Source organism: Brassica rapa, chromosome A09, assembly GCF_000309985.2.
Source record: "Brassica rapa cultivar Chiifu-401-42 chromosome A09, CAAS_Brap_v3.01, whole genome shotgun sequence".
Taxonomy (NCBI): Eukaryota; Viridiplantae; Streptophyta; class Magnoliopsida; order Brassicales; family Brassicaceae; genus Brassica; species Brassica rapa.
The window spans coordinates 25,794,436-25,812,389 of record NC_024803.2 but is presented as its reverse complement, the minus strand read 5'-3'; the positions used below and the strand labels follow the sequence as shown (position 1 = coordinate 25,812,389).

Genomic DNA, 17,954 nt, shown 5'->3' with positions numbered 1-17,954 from the left:
TTTTTGTAACAAAAAAAAAATGATGTCATTTGCTTTTTATGTCGCTATTTAGGATTGGACAAAAAACTCGAATTCGAAGAATCGAACCGATCCCAATCCAAATAAGTAGTACTAAATCGGAACCAGAATTGATTAAATATCCGAATTATTCAAAATTTTGGTATTTGAAGAAATTGAAATCTAATCCGATCCGAACCGAATTATTTTTAATATATATACAAATATCCAGAATATATATGATACTTTTAAGTTCGCATAAATGCTTGAAAATATATACAAATAATTAAACGTAAATATCTTAAATAGTTAAAAATACTCAAAACTCTAAAAATACTCAAATAATTATTAATTCTCTATCCGAATATTTAAACCAAACCTATTTAAATTGGTTATCCAAATCAGAACCAAATCCTCAAAGATCTGAACTGAACACGAAATCTCAAAAAGACCCGAAAACGAACCTGAACGTCCACCCATAATCACTATTATATATATCCATATATGTGTTATCATAGGTTACAAAATATGTGTTATCATATAATTAATCGTATTTTATACATACCATCAAATAAGCATTCTTATAATTAATAATATTTTATACGCACAATCATATAAATAATCACATATATTATATTTTAAAATTTAATGTGAAATATAAAAACCATAATTTAAGTTGGTGTTTGAAATTGGGCTTTTTATTGTATTTTTATTATATATATTGAAAACATTTTTATAATAGTTATTGGAAAATATGTTAGTAAAAATCAAATTTTGAATATATTTTATACGTACAATCATATAAATAATCACATATATTATATTTTAAAATTTAATGTGAAATATAAAAACCATAATTTAAGTTGGTGTTTGAAATTGGACTTTGTATTGTATTTTTATTATATATATTGAAAACATTTTTATAATAGTTATTGGAAAATATGTTAGTAAAATTTTTTTTGAATATATGTATATTTTTGAATGAATTTTTTATATAAATCAATTTTAAATTATTATTTTGATTTGAATATATATATCAAGTAACATAGACCCATTACTTTTTAATATAATGTAATGGACTTTCAATTTTTTTAGTAGCATAAGCTCATTATTTTTTTTTCTAACTTACTACTATCCATGTTTCCAAACAGTACTATTTTTTTAACTACTATCCATATTGCCAAACAATCACATTTTGTACTTGAATTTTAATAAGATAGATTGTTATTAATTTACCAAAGCAAGGTTTATTATTAAAAATGCTTGTGGATTAATATATTAGGGATCCATGAGGGGTTTGAAGAAGAGGCATGTTATAAGTGCTTATAAACTTGATAAGGAACTTTTGTTCATCCGTTCTTGGAAGCTACCGTCTGAATCGCATTGCATTCTTCTAGTAAATTTAGCAAGTTGTGTTCAGGGGCACTAAATGATGGCAAGATGGAACGATTAGGCGGGCGAGGCGGTTTTGGTGCTGAACCATCAGATTCAGTAGAATTCTCATCTTTCATAATCTGCAAATCACCTCTTCTCCTCATAGACGCAGAGACTCTCTCCTTCCAGATTCTTCCATCCTGTTTTGCATCAAATCCCAAATATAGAAAGGATCACTACAAAGATTACAAATTTCAAAACTTCAGAGCTTTTGTATAAGCAGCTACACTTAAGACTAACAAAGAACCATTGCGGGGTTACATTAAGAATGGATGGTTCGGGCAAGGGACATTGAATCAGTTGATCATTGTCCAAAGGCTCGACCGGATGTTCCACTGGTTTAAATTCTGTTGCTACTTCAATACCATGAGTAGCTGCTGTGGTAGTTGATGCAGTAACATCAGAACTTGGAGCCAATACTTCCTTATCATCCTGATTCAAAGAGACAGAGACAATTTTTCTATAATAACTTTATTGAATTATTAATCTAATTCGGTTCAAAAAAGCCAAAATTTTGAAGCATGGCCATTATTATAGAGAAAATGACTAGGATATCACCAAACCAAGTTTTTGTTCCCAAACTAGCACTCAAGACTCAAAGTCACAAAAATAGGTTTCATTAAAGAGGTAAATATACACTTATACCCCTTGGGTTAATTAATCCAAACCTTAGGGTTTAGAGTTAGGGGGGGGGGGTGGGGTTTTGGAATTAGGTTTTAAAATTTTATAAAATAAAAAGAAATTCTAAAAAATTTAAAATAAAAATTAAAAAAACAGTTTCAAAAGTATTTTTGAATTATAAAAAGAAAATTTGAAAAAAAAAGTTTTAGAAAAATTTCAAAAAAAAAAAATTTTAAAAAAAAGTTATAAAAAATTTCGAATCTGAAAACATATAATCTGAAACTATAAAAATTTTTTTTTTAATTTTAATTTTTTTTTTATTTTTAGTTATTTTTGTTTGTTTATTTAATTTTAAACAAATGGTATTAGGGATAATTTACCTTTTAATGAAGAGAAAAAGACTAGGATAGCACCAAACCAAGTTTTCGTTCCCAAAGTAGCACTCAAGGCTCAAAGTCACAAAAATAGGTTTCATTAAAGAGGTAAATATACACTTATACCCCTTGGGTTAATTAATCCAAACCTTAGGGTTTAGAGTTAAGGGGGTGGGGTTTTGGAATTAGGGTTTAAAATTTTATAAAAAATAAATGCTAAAATAAAAATAAAAAATTTTAAAAACAGTTTCAAAAAGTATTTTTAAATTATAAAAAGAAAATTTGAAAAAAAAGAATAAAAAAAAATTTCGAAAAAAATTTTTTTAAAAAAAATTATAAAAATTTCGAATCTGAAAAATATAATCTGAAACTATAAAAAAAATTTCTTTTTTTCATTTTTTTTATTTTTATTTTATTTATTTTTATTTATTTTTGTTTGTTTATTTAATTTTAAACCAAGAGTATTAGAGATATTTTACACTTTAATGAATGTCATTTTTGTGACTTTCTCCTTCTAGTGCTATTTTTGTGACATAAACTTCAAAAGATGCTATTATTGATAATTGCCCATTAATGAATGTCATTTTTGTGACTTTCTCCTTTTAGTACTATTTTTGAGACAAAAACAGGTGATATTATTGACAATTGCCCATTATTATATAGTAAGGAAGAACAACAAAAGACCCATCCTTTGGTCGAATCTGCAACTGAAACGAAACGAATTCAAGCCATATCATGAATAATGTAGAATCTAATCTAGTGTTTTGAACCAAGCAAATATCTAAACATGCTCTATAGATTTGAACGTCGAGAGCAGAAGAATCATAAGAATTGAACCAACAAAAAAAAAAAGAAAAAAGGTTGAATCTTCCTGGAAGCCAAAAGCTCAAAGAGGAAAAGGAAGCTTACGATTGCACTTTGAGTTCGTCGATGGCTGCTTCTACCAACAGAGAATCTGGAAAAGATACCAACCATTGTTTGATTGAATCTAAAATCTTCTAAAGATCTCTAGAGACGAAATCTCCCTTTGATCTTGACTTTGGATTTTCCCGAGAAAAAGAGACAATTAAGAAGAAGTTATATGTCCTAAGAGTTTATGTTCAAGAACTTTAAAGAAGACCAAAGGTGTTGCTTTTTATAAGCTTTGCTTTGCTTTGCTTAAGCAGGTAGGTTCTTGTTACTTGTTGTCCCTTAACTCTGTTCCGTTAACTTTTCTTTTCTTTTTTTTTTGTCCCTCAGCTTTTCTTGGATTTGGTAAATCTAATTTTCGCCACTGATGTATGTATTTTGTTGTATCTCACTAAACGCATTCAGGAAAACACTAGTGGGGAAATTTAAAGGAAATGTTGTTAGAGTAAAGATAATTTTGTTATTCATGTCACTGTTCTATTCAAAACTGTTTGAAATCATATTACATACATATTTGCTTAGAAAGAGAAAAAAAAAAGTATATTGTGTGTAGAATCTATGGACGTCAAGACAACCCAATACCTAACTATAAATAAAATATTTCTAAAATGGATCCAACCTTTTACTAGTCAACTAGTCTAGACTAGAGACTATTGTGTGGTTTGTGAAAAGTGAAAACTGAAAAGTGGATACTAATCAAGAATGTAAGCCTCACTTCATATTCATTTTAATAAAACAAAATAAAATAGTTTTGGTCCGATCCAACATAATATATTTGCAAAATTTCATCAAAAAACTATAGATGATGACAACTATAGTTTCTGAATTGGAGTTTTAGCAATGGAATGGAGTAAAAACGATTACCCAAAAAATATTGATTGCTTCTTACTTTCTCTCAAACAAAAGCATTACTGAATTATAATATTGTCTTTTTGTTTCAGATATAGAAAACTATGAACAAACAATATTTTTTCCAAAACTAGGTCTGAGCAAAATATTTGTAAAATTTGATATGATTCATCATTCGTTTTGATTCGAACCTAAAATATAGATATTTGTAATTCTATGAAACAAATCAAATATTAATATATCTGTAAAAAATGAAGCAAAGCATAAATATTAATATTTTAAAAAATGGATATCCGATCCATTATATGCAAACTTTCATATATCTAAAAAGTTATAAATATAAATTATATAATTATTATATTTTATGTAAGTTTTACAATATTTTATTATTAAAGTAATTTTAGTTATCAAAGTATTTACAATACATAAATTTTAAATTTTATAATAAATTATTATTATTTTATATTAGATTGATTTTTTTCATTTAATTTCTCATTCATTTGTTTTAATATATTTGTATGGATCGAATTGGATATCAGGTCAAAAATGTTAAAAATTTTGGGTATCCGAACATTGAATATCTAGGTAGTTGCAGAGCGGATCGAATCCGATTCGACGAATCGTATAGTTGATTATTTGGACGAAATGAATCCAATTAAGATTACCTTTAAAACCTGGATATTCAATTTGTGCTCACCTATATTCAAAATGATCTAAAAGAGTTATAACTCGATCAAACCTAATCCCACAAATGCTTATCCCCTATATATTAATTGAGGATCCTTTAACAAGTCGTAACCTTAAGTTTTTACTAATTACAAAGAGAATCTACTTAGGTGTCACTTAATTAGGATGTCAATTTAGCTTATGTGGCAGCTTAAGAATTAATTAAAAAAATGATGGTCCAAATACAATTACTAGGGAACATTATATTAATCCAAAATATAAGAAGCGTGTATTTTTTACTTAAATAAAAGCTACAGAATTACCAAATATGATTAACATATATATAGAAATTAATGACTATGAATAATAAAGATTTGATAACAATTTTTGCATCTTTCTTCATTTTTGTTTAATTTTATATTATTAGAAAAATTAAACAATCACATTAACCATATAATAAAAAAAATAGATTTTTTTCTTATATGTTATATGTTAAATTTTTTAAAACGACTTTAAATTACAAAAATATAAGTTTTAAATTAAAACGACTTCGAAAAGAGATTACAAATTACAAAAATATAAGTTTTCTTTAAGTATACAACTAAAGGCATTAAAATGACATGTATCAATTCGATGGTTGATCAGAAACTTTTCAAACCCATATGAAAGATAAATGTCAAAATAATTGAACTGTGAAAATAATATTGTTCATGTTTTTCAAGAATGTGTTTGGTGGAATAAAATAAGGTTTTTGTATCATAATTTGTATGTCTAATCTGATCAACCCATTCTATATTAATTATAGTTTAGTTTTGCAATTTTTAATAAAAAAATTGATCTGGTCCATCGGAAGAAATTATATAATAACAACAAAAAATATTATATATGTATAAATAAAATGATCAAATATACTAAAAAAAATTGTCGATAATATATACAAATTAACCTTGCGCAAGTCACAGGTCTTATCCTAGTTATCTATACTATTAAAGCAGAATCCTTAATAGGATTCTGCCTTTGATTTTGAGAGTTATTTACAAGGGACTGCCATTTCCTATTTTTGCTTTTTGTTTTAAAAAAACGTCAACATTAATTACCACCAATCAAATCTACAAAACAATTACATAAAATCATTAACTGTTATACTTCTATTTTTGGCCTGATTTTTTTTCAAACCAATTACAATAAATATTACGTTGTGATTCTCCTAAAATCTAGGAACCAAATTTCGACATTATCACTAAATGCAGCCATAATATTAGGCATGTGCCATATTCACCAAGCAAAATCAGTGCATAATAAAAACTTAAAACAATATATATATACAAATGGTCTATAAGACCAAAAATAAGTATTAGTTTTATTGGACTACAAACGACAACAACAAATTTGTTGGGGGCCCATTCGATTTATATTTATCAAACAACCTTTAATTATATAGACTTTGAATTAATTATTTCAATATTTTAATTTTGATGTTAACAAAACAATTAAACATTTTTCTGATATTACATTAAAATATCACATTTACAATTAATAAACATAAAAATATATTTACAATATGGTTTTACATTATATTGCTAAACATTCTTAATTTAAATTATATAGTCTTTTAAAATTTTAATAATATTACATGTCATTGTAAAATTAATTATATTGCAAATAATTTGAAGTTAATTTCTTACTAAATTTTGCAACAATAAATTTCACAGCATTAATATTTTATAGATAAAAAGGATCACATAAACATATAAAAACAACTGATAATAAAAATCATAAAAACACTTGATATAAATTTTATGAAGAAACACATTTGTTATAATAATAGATATATATAAATAAACAATCCCGCGCTTTAAAAGCGCGGGTCAAAATCTAGTCTATACTATTAAAGCAAAATCCCTTATAAGATTCTGCCCTTACTTTTTCCCTATAATTACAATACCATGCCACTGGCTTTTTCTTAAAAAAAAAAGGAAAATACTACAAAAGAATATATCAAGCATATTTCCAAAACAATCGACACATACAATTCGGGTTTCATATAGAAGATTCAAAGCACCAGAAACATTTAACTTTTCCATAACCTACATATATCAAGAACAACGAGTATGTTACTGAGTTTGACCATAAACTCAAAAGAGATTCAAAGCACCAGAAACATTTCCCTTTCGTTTTCAGAGATTACAAATGTGTGTCATTCTTATTTTTATATCATATAACAAAACTGTAAATACTAATGCATATACTCATTTCAAAATATTATTTAGAACTACTCTCAAGTCATCAATTTAGTTATATAAAGTGTTTGAAATACTTACCGAAACGTGTATGATATCAGCTGTGTGTAGTTATATAAAGTGTTTAATTTAGGCACTACAAATGTGTCTATGTTTTCTTATTATATGTTTTCTTATTATATGTTTTCTTATTATATATCAAAACTATATATCTTAATGCATGTAGTTATTTCACAATATCATTTTTAAGTCTTACAAATATGTACTATAATTTGAGCAACATATACTAAAATATCTCAACTTACGTGCTATTCTATATGTTTAAAAAAATTATATTTAAATAATAATTTCAAAGTTTAACAGAATTACAGTTTGACGGTTTGCAAATTACAAGAGAATCTCATATTTTAATTTGTCCTTAATTTTAGTAAGGATTTGTTCGTTGTATAACTGCTTTGATAGATTTTGCAAATTATCCTATCAAACCGAATATAATCTAAATGTTAATTATGTCTAATCTTATTATAAAAGGGAAGAATAAGGGGAAATAACTTGGTATTTAATGTTTTAAATAAATCGATTTTTGATATTTTACTTGGTTTGCAAATATTTTGTGTCATTTATTATAAATTATATATTGTCGATCTTTTCAACCGAGTTTGGTATCTTTACTTGGTATACAAATATTTTATGCCATTTTATAGATTTTCTAGGGATTTGCTAAATATCTTAACTTCGTCTTCAAGTTCACGCTATGAATAAGTAGAAGGTCGACGCCAACCCAAAAGACTCATCAAACCAATATCCTACTCTACCTATATCGTGAATCTAGATGGCGCCTCCTAAAAAAACAGTACCCCAAGTGATATCAAACATTTCAAAATAGGCTGGTGGATTCAAGTCAAAATAATTCATAGCTGGAAGCAGTTTAGTGCTTAATATGAGTAAGTTTGGAGATGATTATTGCAGATCAGAATGTAAGACTACTGATTTTACACTATTTACAATATGTATATACTGTTATTCATTTCTGCTCTTAAATTTTTTTTGGTCAGGTTATGAATTTGGGAGAGGTAGAAACAATTCAATTTTCAAGCAAACCAATGATGAAACTGGAGACTCTTCGAGACATCAAGTCGGTACCATAGATTTCTCTCTCATTTTTTGAAACTTATTCGATATGATGCATAAAAAGTATACTTACTAATTCATGTTTTTGTATTATAGTGATTCCCGTGTTCTCTGCTCTCTTTGGGAAAAGTTTGCTAAAATCCTCATTCTGCTTGCACATAAGACGAAGAAGGAATAACCATATGCTTATAAGATTTGCTAACATAGGGAGATTTAGAGTTATAAACTTGCTTTAAACTATTCTAAAAAATGTTGTTGGTCTTAATATATGTGGTATGTAAGTCGTTCTTTTAACTGATTTTATTTGACAGGAGAACTCCAAATCTCCAATGCAAGTAACTTACTACCTTCTACAAAATTTAATCCAATCTATTAATTTAGGGTCCTAAATTTATCTACTGTTGAAAGTTGTCATTTAAATTTTGGATTCTTTCATTTTTGTTAGAAAGCTACTTAATTTATGGACCATTACAAATTTGTTACATCTAATTATTATTATACACTACTAAGATTAAAGGACCGGACAACTAAAACTAAACCAACATTAAATCTATTAAAACTTAACCAATCTCATTATCCGAAATTAACAATACAAAAACAAAACTCACGGTTATCTACTATTACATTAACAATACAAGACCATAAATAGACCTCATCTTCGTATAAATGATCATATTTCCTTCTCTTGAGATCATAAACTGCAACATGATTCATCAGATTACTTAATATTTTTGTCCATATTTCATCATAGTACATGTTCAAAAAAAAGAGAGTACACTATAATTTGTCCGCTTGATAGCAAACAATGCTTACTGCTTGGTTCTTTCTTACAATGACGAACATTTAGTATGAGATCACTTTCTTTTCTGTTAAACTTAGAGAAACCAGCCAATATGAACACAATGGTTACAGTTTATAAGATTCAATCATATAGAGATTATATCATGATCATCTTTTATGTTACATAAGTTTTTTTGTTTATCATAAACCACTACAATTTATACACGTGTCTTTTTATGTTAGATTAGTTTTTTCGTAACAAATAAAGAACATTAGAAACATGTTATTAAGAATAGGTTTCATCAAATCTTTATTACATGTCTTCCAAACAAAAAAAACCACAAACATTTTAATTAGATTTCTTTATTTTGTTATTCTGTTATATTTGATAAGAAGATATATAATTTTTAAGACTTTTTTCCTTAAATTCTGAGCTATCTATTTATTAATTTCCAATCTACATTCGAAATATTATATATCTTAACTTTTTTATAACAATTTCTACAAAATATAGAAATGAGAATATGCCATCGATCTTTCAAATATGTAAATCAGAATATCCGATCCTAACGACACTCATTATACCTAATTATTTTTCGGTATCAAGTCTAGGGCTGGGCATAAAACTTGAATCCGAAGACCTGACCAGAACCCAATCCGAAAAATAATACCGAACCCAACAAAAATTTATTAAATATCCTAACGGGTTCAAAATTTTGGTATTTAAAGAAATAAAACCGAACAAGATCCGAACCGAAATATTTCGGGTACCCGAATGTATCTGAAATAGATTTATAAACCCATATATTAATTATTTTTAGATTTAATGTATATTAATAACATTCGAAATATATATAATACTTTTAAGTTATCCAAAATACTTGAAATTATATACAAATGGTCAGTAAATATTTAAAATAGTTAAACTATACTCAAAACACTAAAAAATACTTAAAATATTTATTTATTTTCTATCCAAATATTCAAACCAAACCAATTTATATGTTAAGTTTAGGTATTTTAACATATATTATTAAAATTTATATGTAATATTTTATTTTGTTAATAGATTTTGAGTAATTTTAAATATATAATGAATTTTAAATTTTAAAAATAATTTAAATGAGTTATTTGAACCTAAATCAAACCCGCAAAGATCATAACAGAACCCGCAAAGATCATAGCCGAATCCGAACCGAAATTTAGAAATTAAGTACCCGAATTGGGCTGAAATCTTTGACTCCAAAAACATAAAATCCGAATAGATCCGAACCGAGCCTGAATGGATACCGAACGTCCACCCCTAACCAAGTCAGTATAAATAATATTCCAGCACCTAATACAATACCACACTTCACATTCAAAAACTTGGACTCATATGGCTATATCTTAAAAGTAATTCTTTACAATATTTGCGTCAAATATGTCAGATCTTTTTAACAACAAAAATAGTTACAAAGACAATCATATTAATTTGTTAAAATAGTTTAATAAAATAGTTTAAATTTTTTAAAAAAATTATTTATAAAAAATCGAAATTACATTTCTAAATCAAAATATTAAATTACAAACGCAACATCTAACATTAGAAAAAAAAACACCATGTACAACATTAAAAATTTGTGAATAGAAAAATAAACATGTACATGATATTTTGTAACAACAACACAATTCAATATATCTATAAAATTTATTATGTAAAAGTCAATTACATAAAAATATTATAGACATATAATCTATTGCTAAATATGTATAAAAATTCGACAGAACAATATCCGCGCACAGCGCGGATTTATATCTAGTAAAATAGTTAAAAGTAACTTACTGATTACATGATTGTATAATGTTGTGGTAATTTGTCTATGTACTTGGTTTGTTTTCCTTTATTTACAGAACATTAGCCCTGCAAAATATTTTTTCGGTACAAATTATTTTTTCCTTAGGCCATTTGGGCCGAGTTAAATAATTTAGGCTGACAAAATGAAGTCCAATTTAAATTGTAGCATTCTAATTGTTTTTAGTTAGATTATTAAATTTTGGTATTTTTAAATATAAGTTTTACTTTCATGAAAAACTAAGATACATATAATGAAAACTACACTATATTAAATTTTAAATATAATACTATTTTTCGTTTGTGAACAAATTATTTGATGATAATTTAAAACTTCTACATAATTGACATATTTTTTAAAAAATATAAAATTTTATGTTTAATTTTTATATTATATATTTAAAAATTTTAATAGAACAATTTTTTTTAGTTTTGATGAAAATTTGAATGCATACTAATTTTGACATAATATAATTAAAAATTAAATAAAATCATTTATTTCAGTTACATACTTTAGAATATTCTTTTAGAATAAAAATCTGTTAGCCATATCGTCCTCTGAACAATCTTTTCATATACATAAATGTATTAGGTTATCTCATACAAAACACATAATCTCTAAAAAAATACAAATCTTCATAATTTTTTTTAAAAAAAAAACAATTTATATGTTAATTTTTAGGTATTTTAGCAAACATATATTAAAATTTATATGTATATATTATTTTTATTTTAGATTTGAGAAATTTAAAGCATATGTAAATTTAATTTTTTAAAAATAATTTAAACAGTTTATCCAAACCCGTAAAGATCTGAAGCGAATCTGAACTAAAATTTATAAATATCCGAATGAGACTGAAATTTTTAATCACAAAAACCCAAAAACTGACTAGACCCGAAACAAATTGGATATCCGGATGCCCACCACTAGATCATACGTTGAGATCTAAATGTTTTGTCGCACATTGAATCAAAATAAAATAAAATTGATAATTTAATTGAAATAATATCCCGCGCTTTTAATATTATTAAATCAGATTGAATTGGAACATGGATTTACTAATGGCCTAAGAAGTTTCCATTTGTTGAGGAACTGGATCATATTTAGGTGTATTTTTAAAAGAATAAGAGTTTACTGAGAAAAGGATAGAAAAACAAGAGTATAAACCCTTTTAGGGTAATAACTAAAACATTCAAACAAAATTTGCAATTATAGAAAAACAAGTTTTCGATGCTATAAATTCACGAAAACCTAAATTGAACAACGACTCTCGTTCGGCCGTTTCAGCTCTCAATCGCAAACAAAAGAAAGAACAAAAAATGGCTGGAAAAAAGCAAGAGCTTCCCGTTTCCGGCGAACCCTTAGCCGCCGTCGAGAGTCCGATGACAGACACGATAGAGAAGAAGAAGAAGAAGAAGAGCAAGAAGAACAATCACGCAGAGGTGGAAGTGCCTCAAGAGGTAGTCACTAATGGCGAGGAGTTGAGTAGTAAAGAGAAGAAGAAGAAGCGTAAGAGAGAGGAGAAAGAGAAGGAGAAGGAGAAAGAGGAGAAGAAGAAGAAGAAGGAGGAAGAGAGTGAAGAAGTGCCCGAAAAGAAGGCGGAACCTGAGGCTTCTAACGGAGCAGGAGAGAGTGAGCAGAAGGTTGTTGTGACGGGGAAAGGTGCGGAGGAAGCAAAGTACGCAGCTTTAACATCATTTGCTGAGTCGAAGTTGCCTGAGAACGTTCTTGATTGCTGCAAGACTTTCCTGAAACCTTCTCCGATTCAGTCTCATTCCTGGCCGTTTCTGTTGGATGGCCGTGATCTTATCGGGATTGCCAAGACCGGTTCAGGTCAGTAATGTCTTGTCTTGGTTGGTAATGGCTTTTGAAGATTCTAACTTTGTGATTTTGGGTGTGTTTAGGTAAGACTTTGGCTTTTGGGATTCCTGCGATTATGCACATGTTGAAGAAGAACAAGAGTGGTAAAGGAACAAGAAACCCGACCTGTCTTGTTCTTTCCCCGACAAGAGAGTTAGCTGTTCAGGTTAGAGATATAATAAACCAGTTTAATATTCATTCATGTTCTTGTTAAAAAAGGTGAACATAGTCTTAGTTTTTGGTGATATGGTTTTTGGCAGATCTCTGATGTTTTGAGTGAAGCTGGAGAACCGTGTGGTTTGAAATCGATTTGTGTGTATGGTGGAAGCTCTAAAAGGCCTCAAATTAACGCCATTCGTTCTGGAGTTGTAAGACTTGTTGTCATCTTCTTTTTGTTAGCACCTGTGTGTCTTGTGTTGACTGTTTCTTAATCAAATGACTTGTCTTTTTTAGGATATTGTCATTGGCACACCAGGTCGTTTGAGAGACCTGATTGAGTCTAATGAGCTTCGTCTCTCAGATGTTTCCTTTGTGGTAAGCAACATAACAACATCTTTTTTTAATCATGCTATTTGACTTCTTATATCCCCTTAGGATCATCATATAAGTTGCATGTATTAGACAGTAACAAAAGCTCCTGTGTTGCAGGTATTGGATGAAGCAGATCGAATGCTTGATATGGGTTTTGAGGAACCAGTCCGGTTTATTCTGAGCAAAACGAACAAAGGTAAGTGGTAGAATCCCATTTTTACCTAGCCATCTCATCATATCATGTCTAATGAAGGTTTCTTCTGTCTTGTAGTTCGTCAGATGGTTATGTTCAGTGCAACTTGGCCTATAGATGTTCACAAACTGGCTCAGGAATTCATGGATCCTAACCCGGTCAAGGTATCTTTTCCTTTTCAGTTTTATCTTCTCTGACATACTACAAAAGTTGTTTGGTTTCATTTTCTCAATGATCAAATCAAATTTGTTTCAGATAGTCATAGGTTCTGAAGACTTGGCTGCCAACCACGACGTTATGCAAATCGTTGAGGTATGTATGATAAATCCCCAGAGCAAGTTATGTTTTCTCCTCCCTTAGTCGCATTCACTCCTAACAAACATGTCTTTTTGATTCGGCTACACGTTTTTGCAGGTCTTGGACGATCGTGCTCGTGATCAGCGCCTTATTGCTTTACTAGAAAAATACCATAAATCACAAAAGTAAGTATATATCCTACTCAATTTATCCAAACTCTTTACTTACCAGATCTTTGTCACCATACTAACACCAAGTTTTTTGGGTGTTTACAGGAACAGGGTTTTGGTATTTGCCTTGTACAAGGTGGAAGCTGACCGTCTCGAGCGTTTCCTTCAGCAAAGGTTTGATCTTTTCTTTTCCCTAAATCACCTCAACAGAAAAAAAAAAAACATTGCTCAGAAGCTGCATTGATTCTAATCTTTACATAACTATATAGAGGCTGGAAGGCTGTATCCATACACGGAAACAAAGCACAGAGCGAACGTACCAGGTCTTTGGCATTGTTCAAGGAAGGATCCTGCCCCTTACTGGTATGTAACAGTGTAATAATACCTTGGCTGGTTTTGAAAACAGAGCATTGATACTGTTTTTATTAAATTTGTAGGTGGCTACTGATGTAGCAGCAAGAGGGCTCGATATCCCTGACGTGGAAGTTGTGATCAACTACAGTTTCCCTTTGACAACAGAGGATTATGTTCACAGAATCGGGAGGACGGGAAGAGCGGGTAAGAAGGGTGTTGCGCACACCTTCTTCACACAACAGAACAAGGTAAGTTTGTTTACCTCAGAAAATCTTAAGCAGAGTTTTCTGAGATAATTAAAATATTCTTGTTGTCTTCTTGAAGGGTCTTGCTGGAGAGCTTGTGAATGTTCTCAGGGAAGCTGGACAAGTAGTGCCTACTGATCTTACCAAGTTTGGTACTCATGTAAAGAAAAAGGTTTGATTCTTGAGTCTCCTACACACACTCATTGTTTCTTCTTCTTCATCATCATTAGCTAGATATGGAGTGGTTGATGTGTGTTGTCTTATTAAAAATTGCAGGAATCAAAACTGTATGGAGCTCATTTTAAAGAAATAGCAGCTGATGCTCCAAAGGCTACGAAGATCACATTCGCTGATTCTGACGACGAAGACTAGTTTTTATTAGTCGATCGGTTTTATTATTGTTATAGATGGATATGAAAAACCTTCCTTTGATTTTCGGCTCGGCCTGAATAACATATACATTTTGTTTCAGCATATTTAGTTATATTTGTAAGCGTTTATCATATTGTTAAGATGGTAAACTTTTACTAAAATACATTTACTGAATCACACATCTAGACTACTTTTTTTGCTACCTTTATCCTTCTCAAAGGTATCTATACTATTAAAAGAGAAACATTCTTAAAAAATCTACTTAAACAAAGTTGTTGGACCTATTCATTAAGTAATTATTTTTTGGTCATACCTTAATATAATTATAATCTAACTAAACTATATATTACTTAATTTAAATGATCTCATATATTACTTACCAAATCATGTTATACACCACTGATTATACCATGGCTCCATTTTATTAAAAAAATATGTTAATTTAACGTTTTAAAAATATGTTAATTTAACGTTTTAAAATTTAAAAATAAATTTTAATTATGATATGCACTTTAACATTTATATAAATATATATCATAGCCTAAATATAAATAATTTAACAACTTAAATTAGAAAAAATAAAAATCCCGGGCGTAGCCCGGGTTAATCCCTAGTCTCTACTAATAAAAGCGACCTTTTGAGGCTCCATAGAGCGTCCATATCAGCAAAAGAAACTTCTCTCGAAAGATGACACGTGGCATAAAATATAGTTTTACATTTTAATATTACAAATTTTTGAAAATTATAAATAATATGTAAACATACAACACAAAAAATAGAAAAACTACATTAAACATATGTAAGATTACCATTTTTCACTTAAAAAAAAGACGGCTTATCTCCATAATGTAACATTACCGTTTTATAAAAAAAACAAAAAACATTATATACAATTTCAAAAATAATAAATATATGTAAACATACAACATAAAAAATAGAAATACTACATTAAACATATGTAAGATTACCATTTTACATTTTTATTTAAAAATAATAATATGTAAACATACAACATAAAAAATGGAAAAACTACATTAATTAAACATATGTAAGATTACCATTTTTCACTAAAAAAAAGACGGCTTATCTCCATAATGTAATATTACTATTTTGTAAAAAAAACATTATATATAATTTCAAAAATAATAAATAATATGTAAACATACAACATAAAAAATGGAAATACTACATTAAACATATGTAAGATTACCATTTTACATTTAAAAATAACAATAATATGTAAACACACAACATAAAAAAAATAGAAAAACTACATTAAACATATGTAAGATTACAATTTTCACTAAAAACCGGCTTATCTCCATAATGTAACATTGCCATTATATAAAAAAAGAAAAAAAAACATAAATATAACTATTTGACTATTTGTCCAAGTTCTTCTATTAAACATTGCCGCTTTACACTAAAAATGGAAAAATACATTAAGATTTAAACATCTATCTTAAAATATAAAATATATAAATTAACTAAATATAAAGTATAAGAAAGAGAAATACTCAATATATAGAACTAATAAAAGGGACCTTTTGAGGCTCCATAGAGCGTCCACATCAGCAAAAAAAACTTCTCTCGAAAGATGACACGTGGCATAAAATATAGTTTTACATTTTAATATTACACATTTTTGAAAATTATAAATAATATGTAAACATACAACACAAAAAATAGAAAAACTACATTAAACATATGTAAGATTACCATTTTTCACTTAAAAAAAAGACGGCTTATCTCCATAATGTAACATTACCGTTTTATAAAAAAAAAAAAAAAAAAAACATTATATACAATTTCAAAAATAATAAATATATGTAAACATACAACATAAAAAATAGAAATACTACATTAAACATATGTAAGATTACCATTTTACATTTTTATTTAAAAATAATAATATGTAAACATACAACATAAAAAATAGAAAAACTACATTAATTAAACATATGTAAGATTACCATTTTTCACTAAAAAAAAGACGGCTTATCTCCATAATGTAATATTACTATTTTGTAAAAAAAACATTATATATAATTTCAAAAATAATAAATAATATGTAAACATACAACATAAAAAATGGAAATACTACATTAAACATATGTAAGATTACCATTTTACATTTAAAAATAACAATAATATGTAAACACACAACATAAAAAAAATAGAAAAACTACATTAAACATATGTAAGATTACAATTTTCACTAAAAACCGGCTTATTTCCATAATATAACATTGCCATTATATAAAAAAAGAAAAAAAAACATAAATATAACTATTTGACTATTTGTCCAAGTTCTTCTATTAAACATTGCCGCTTTACACTAAAAATGGAAAAATACATTAAGATTTAAACATCTATCTTAAAATATAAAATATATAAATTAACTAAATATAAAGTATAAGAAAGAGAAATACTCAATATATAGAAAAATAAATAATAAGTAAATATTATAAATATACAAATTATATATACAATAATAAGTAAATGCACAATTTATAAAAAATGGAAAGAGTATATTAAATATCAAACATCTATTTTAAAATGTAAAATACAGATATTAAGTAAATAGAAAGTATAAGAAAAAGAAATACACAACTTAAAAACAATGGAAAAAGTATATTAAGATTTAAGCATCCATCTTAAAATGTAAAATATAGATATTACGCAAATAGAAAGTATAAGAAAAAGAAATACACAATTTAAAAAATGGACAAAGTACATTAGTATTTAAACATCTATCTTAAAATGTAAATCTATCTTAAAATATAAAATTATTAGTAAATAGAAAGTATAAGAAATAGAAATACACAATATAAAAAAATAAGTAAATATATAATATAAGTAAATACCCAATTTAAAAATGGAAAATTACATTAAGTTTTAAAAATATATCTTAAAATTTAAAATATTGATATTACGTAAATAGAAAGTATAACAAATGAAAATATACAATTTTTTAAAAATGAAAAACGTACATTAAGATTTAAACATCTATATTAAAATGTAAAATAGAGATATTAAGTAAATAAAAAGTACAAGAAATAGAAATTCATATACAGGAAAATAAATAATAAGTAA

General features: G+C 27.2%; 2 protein-coding genes across 2 annotated transcripts; one reads left to right on the top strand and one right to left on the bottom strand.

Moving 5' to 3' along the window:
* Positions 1-1,223: 1,223 nt before the first annotated feature.
* On the bottom strand, positions 1,224-9,782 carry LOC103840204. Its single transcript, XM_009116685.3, has 3 exons — positions 3,336-9,782; positions 1,693-1,863; positions 1,224-1,571 (listed from the first exon to the last, which is right to left on the bottom strand). Exons 1-3 carry the CDS (start codon positions 3,399-3,401, stop codon positions 1,347-1,349), a joined length of 462 nt encoding a protein of 153 aa, XP_009114933.1. The 5' UTR covers positions 3,402-9,782; the 3' UTR covers positions 1,224-1,346.
* A 2,306-nt stretch (positions 9,783-12,088) lies between these two features.
* LOC103840203 (DEAD-box ATP-dependent RNA helicase 5) lies at positions 12,089-15,043 on the top strand. Its single transcript, XM_009116683.3, has 13 exons — positions 12,089-12,669; positions 12,741-12,862; positions 12,957-13,064; positions 13,150-13,230; positions 13,345-13,423; positions 13,499-13,584; positions 13,676-13,732; positions 13,835-13,902; positions 13,993-14,061; positions 14,157-14,250; positions 14,325-14,489; positions 14,566-14,658; positions 14,763-15,043. The coding sequence occupies exons 1-13, from the start codon at positions 12,156-12,158 to the stop codon at positions 14,856-14,858; spliced, it is 1,632 nt and encodes a 543-aa protein (XP_009114931.1). The 5' UTR covers positions 12,089-12,155; the 3' UTR covers positions 14,859-15,043.
* Positions 15,044-17,954: the final 2,911 nt, after the last annotated feature.